At 40.4% G+C, this 5,592-nt stretch overlaps 1 protein-coding gene across 1 annotated transcript in view; it reads left to right on the top strand.

Annotated features, from left to right (window-relative positions):
• LOC104842718 (histamine H3 receptor-like) overlaps positions 1-3,231 on the top strand; it is a 33,422-nt gene extending 30,191 nt beyond the window's left edge. Inside the window, 2 exon segments of the mRNA XM_010585232.1 lie at positions 2,151-2,489; positions 2,491-3,231. Coding sequence (XP_010583534.1) covers positions 2,151-2,489; positions 2,491-3,036 — 885 coding nt within the window. The 3' untranslated portion in view covers positions 3,037-3,231.
• Positions 3,232-5,592: the final 2,361 nt, after the last annotated feature.

Here is a 5,592-nt window from a genome sequence, read left to right as displayed (position 1 = left end):
GCCACTTAGCAAGAGATATTACTGTGACATCGGCTCCAGTATCAATAATTCCATTTAGTATTACTTGTTGCCCTCCGTGGATAAGGGTACATTGACATACGGGTCGGTTCTGAGAAATGGATTGCACCCATAGAATTTGTGGGTTCCCTGTAGACCCAAACCCTCCCCGCCTTTGAGGAGATTGACTAGGAATGGGGGAGTTCGTCCCCGCCGGAATCAATATTAATTGCGCTACACGACTACCTTTAGGTATCGTGCAGGGAGGAAATGGAGTCCAAGCCGTAACTTTAATTTCATCAGTACTATCAGAATCAACGACCCCTGGTAATACAAAAAGCCCTGATAATGTGGTAGATGATCTCCCTAACAACAGTGCTTGTGTTTTTGGGGGCAAGGGTCCCGAAATATTTGTCGATAGCAAGTGAACTGAACAATCAAGTAACGTTACTGTGTGGGCGGTTGCCAGGTCCAATCCAGCACTCCCGGCTGTTGCTGGACGAAGACTTGAGGCACTGCTGCTTCCCTCCGTGAGAGTTGGAACGTTGGCTGCAGTACTTGTGTCTGCGTGCGTCGCCGCCCCGCGCTCTGCGACCGGTTTCCCTGTATCAGTTGACCCTGAAAATCATACTTAGACTGACATTGATTAGCATAATGATGCCCTTTTCGGCATCTAGGGCAAACCCCAGGGGCTTGGTACCTAGCTCCCGTATTCATAGCCAGGCAGTTCTTTTTTAAATGCCCTGGTTTACCACAGCCGTAGCAATTCCCCAAACCTGATGGACCGCGCATGGCTGCAAAGGCAGTAGCCATGGCCTCAAATTTATGATCCACAGTGCCAATTCTATTACAAGCTTCCACCATTTCAATCAGTGTAGGATTCGGTTTAGGGAAGGATTTCAGGAGCTTTTTACAATCCACATTAGCATTTTCTACAGCCAGTTTCAACAACAAAATTTCTCGCGCTTCCGCATTGTCTATCTGATGCTCCAGAGCCTGTTTTAATCTATCAATAAATTGCATATAGGGCTCTCGGGGTCCTTGAGTAATAGTTGTAAAAGCTTTCTGTGGCTCTCCCCACAGGTGTGATTTTCACATTAAGAAAAAAAAAAGGGCACTCTCTCTACAAAGCAGGAAGAAAAGAACTTGCATGGGTGATCTATGAATTCAGATACTTTTATGTATTTTTAAATGAAATTATTTTAAAATTCTAAATAAGTGAATTTTAAAGGGCCATGTTTTTAGACTTTCTGTGAACCAGTGTGACAGCTAATGCAGCTGAATATGTAAGCAATTGGTGACAACTGTCCTGGTTTCAGCTGGGATAGAGTTAATTGTCTTCCTAGTAGCTGGTACAGTGCTGTGTTCAATATGAGAAGAATGTTGATAACACTGATGTTTTCAGTTGTTGCTAAGTAGTGTTTAGTCTAAAGTCAAGGGTTTTTCAGCTTCTCATCCCCACCCAGCAAGAAAGCTGGAGGGGCACAAGAAGTTGGCACAGGACACAGCCAGGGCAGCTGACCCAAACTGGCCAACAGGGTATTCCATACCATGCGACGTTCCATCTAGTACAGGAACTGGGGGGAGTGGGGGCGGGGGATCGCTGCGTGTCGATCGGTGGGTGGTGAGCAACTGCATTGTGCATCATTTGTACATTCCAATCCTTTCATTATTGCTGTTGTCATTTTATTAGCGTTATCATTATCATTATTAGTTTCTTCTTTTTATATTCTATTAAAGTGTTCTTATCTCAACACACGAGTTTTACTTCTTTTCCTGATTTTCTCTCCATCCCACTGGATGGGGGGGAGTGAGCGAGCGGCTGTGTGGTGCTTAGTTGCTGGCTGGGGTTAAACCACGACACAACCAATTCTAGGAATAGCAGTGGTTATTTGCTTTGGAAAAGCCTTGGTTTTCTAGCTTTTAAGATCTGATGCACATTCTCAGAGCACATCCAGTCACCTTAATAATATTTGTTGGAATGGGTATTTCAGAAATAGCTTTTCTGTAGTACCAGGAAGCTTGATATAACCCTCATCCCTAAACCAAAGTATTATCAACCCTCACAAGTGACAGAGAGCTATATTTCAAGGTAGTCATGTAACTGTTTGAGATACTAGTAATGTATGTGACTTAACTTTTCTCTCTCTCAGGTCAGTTACAGGGCTCAGAAAGGGATAACCAGAAATGCAATATTGAAGATGATCACCATATGGATTGCTGCGTTTCTTGTCTATGGTCCAGCCATTCTCAGTTGGGAGCACATTACCCAAAAGAGCATCCTTCCTGAAGGATAATGTCATGCAGAATTCTTCTACAACCGGTACTTCCTAATGATTGCCTCTACTGTTGAATTCTTTACACCTTTCATCACTGTTATATACTTCAACTTAAGTATTTACCTCAACATCAGGAAACATACATCCCTCAGAAATGAAAACCTATCACCTGGTGAAGAGGACTGTGAAATGAGTTTCCAGGGGGGGAAAAAGGGAACACACTATATTTTTTTTAAAACCTGCTAACGGACACAAATGTGAGAAGAAAGCAAGTAGTCTTTCTCCTCTAAAAAAGGCTTCAAGGCTCAGCCTACACAAACTTGAGAATCAGTCATTAAATTTGAATGTCAATGAAGTCCTTCCACCACTTCAGGTGGAAGTCGAGACCAAGCCTCATAGGAATGGCTTCTACAAAACTACAGAAAACATATGCAACACCACCAGCAGAGTGGACATTGCTAATACTATGGCAAATAGATTTAGACTTTCCCAGGATAAAAGAGTAGCAAAATCTTTAGCAATTATTGTCTGTGTGTTTGGTTTGTGTTGGGCTCCATATACGCTTTTGATGATCATCAGAGCAGCTTGCCATGGACACTGTGTGCAGTATTCACTCTATGAGACTTCATTTTGGCTCCTGTGGGTGAATTCAGCCATTAACCCTGTTCTATACCCACTGTGTCATATGCGCTTTAGGAGACCCTTTGTAAAACTCCTGTGTCCAGGAAAAGCCAAAATTCATCCTCATATTTTTAAGTAAAAAAAGTGTGAAGGCTGACAATTAGTACATCTTGCTTTCAGTGGGAGCATAAACTGGCTAATATTTACCTGAAAGTATTAAGTGCAATGTGCACTGAGTAGCTTATGGAATACTGATAAGTAGGTACAAGTGTAGATATTTATGAATGTATAGAAATACAGTCATCCACGTAGCTGGAGAAATCACAGCAATGAAAAGAAAGGTGATTTCTCAAAGCTCTTTGCTTTGAGGGTGCACTAACATTAGGTGCACTAACATTAAAGTGCTGAAAAGGGAATACAACATTCATGGCCAATAATTAGAATTCAGGCTCTCTCACTTATAGTAACTGTAAATATTGCTGGTAAGGAATTTCATAAAGTGTTAACATTGGGCCTGTTATATTTTACCCCCAAACCCACTCTAAGATGCCAAGGGTCTCAACTGTTAAGTGTAATATGCTTTTTCCTCCCACTTAGTGGCAAGCCAGACAAGATAATGATCAAGGCAAAAAAATAAATATTGGTGTCCAGGAAAAGCATGGGATGAGGCACCAGAACAGTCAGGTTACCAGATAAGCTGAGCAATTGTAGCAGGTAAGGGAGCACTGATTTGAGTGGAAAATATGATTGAGAAATAAGAGCATAGAATTTTTAGCAGAACTAAGCTCAGGAACAAGAATATAAAAGGGTTTGGAGTTTTGTGATAGGATATAAGAGAACTGAGAGTTTATACACTGGAAGAGCTTCACCATGAGTTTACTCCCTGAGCTATGACTTCCTGCTCCCTGCCAGGATCCTGCATGGGCAGGAATCTACTTAAGTCAAACCTCTACTCCTTACAGGACTGACAGGTATTACTCTTCTATCTTTTGCTGTAAGTACAGAGTAAGCATAATTAGTCTATGAGATGTATGACAGACAGATCTTGCTATAGACAGAGATTTAGGTAAACTTCCCTTGGAGTCATTTTAAAAACATTTCCAATTAGACTTTTACTAGTCCTGGCTAATTCTGAAAGGAAAAAAAAATATTGTTTTCCCCTACCCCACCCAATGGATCTATCCATCCATCAAGTCATCAGTGGTAAAAAAAAAAAAAAAAATTACTTGAAGTGTTTAGACATTTTCCAAGTCATGCATCATGAATAGGATGACTCTTTAAAAGTCTTAAAATTTACAGCCTTGCTATTGACCACGAGTATGAAAAAACAAGAACGTAAACAACTACATACTGTTTCTGCCATTCTGTCTCTGCCACAAGAGAAGCTCATACAGCTAGATCCTGAGTTTTGACTGGATTTGTCCCACCAGAGGTATCAATTTGAACATCACTAGTGATACAAGTTTGTTTCCACCATCACAGGCATCTTCTACGTAGCTTAACAGACATTTTCCTTCGCTGACAAGTGATAGCTATTGAACAGCCATAGTTGTCCATTGCCACAGCCAAAATGCATGACAGCACAGTTGATCTTAAAGTTTAGAGACATTGTTTTGAAATTATTTACTTTGTAAAATTTCAATAAAAGTAATTAAGAACTGTGCAAGAGTCATAACTTTGTAGCCCTAACAAGTGGTACACAGGAAAAAGCACTAGCCTACAACATTTGGGTAATTGCAGTTGAAACTGCAAAACCATTATTCAAAGACAATTCTTAAGTTACAAGGACCGACCTTGACTGTTAAACAAACATGGTTAGCAAATACTGTAAACTAGGAGGGTATATCCCTACTATATGAATGTATCTACATGAACACAATAATCATCTTCTGCTATGGATGTTTTATAACAAAACAATCAGCTTAACGGTTCTCTTAAGAGGAAGAGCATCAACAGATACAGAGCAGCATTAAGATTTTTGAATAGCATTAATTATACCACTGGGCAAGTAAAGCCATTAGATTATCTCTCCATTCCTCCTCCCCTCCAAGCCAGACTTATACATCAGTAGATAAATGATCTAATTGTTGTCTACTCCATAATTCTTACTTCCCTAAGATTGTATTCGCCTTTTTCAGAAAACAGGTAGTACTAAATTATTGGACACTCCCACCAAGGTCTCATTCACGATCCAATCAAGCCAGGACAATTTTCACAACAGCGGTCAACTTAAGGAGTAAGGAAGTTCAATCAGTTAGCTTTAGAACATTACATTCAGTTAAGGTAAAACAGACATTTCAAAGCTTTCAGCAACTAGCATTAACCTACAGACTATAGCAGTTTTCACAGGAGTTGCCATTGGCAATTGCTCTACTGCTTAGTTTCCTACAGCTTTTAATTGCCACTCATCTCTCTTGCACAGACCTAGAATCCAGTAGGATTCTCCACCACTCTCTCAAAATATGTCATAAAAGCATTCTGAAATGTGAACACACATCATCTTGGCATCATTTGGAAAAATAGTGCTTTTGAAATGATAAACTTCTACATTAGAAACGCTAGCAGCCTCCCAGCTTGTCCAGGTTAACTATGCCTTGATTTTTCTGTCCCTACAAAACAGTTATTTTGCTTTTATCAGAAGGTTCAACATTAGCATTGGGTTCAACAGTGGGCTCTGAAAAGACATGAAACAACA

Source organism: Haliaeetus leucocephalus, unplaced genomic scaffold, assembly GCF_000737465.1.
Source record: "Haliaeetus leucocephalus isolate CR32 unplaced genomic scaffold, Haliaeetus_leucocephalus-4.0 Scaffold92, whole genome shotgun sequence".
NCBI lineage: Eukaryota > Metazoa > Chordata > Aves > Accipitriformes > Accipitridae > Haliaeetus > Haliaeetus leucocephalus.
The sequence above is the reverse complement of the archived record's forward strand: the minus strand, read 5'-3'. Positions and strand labels throughout refer to the sequence as shown.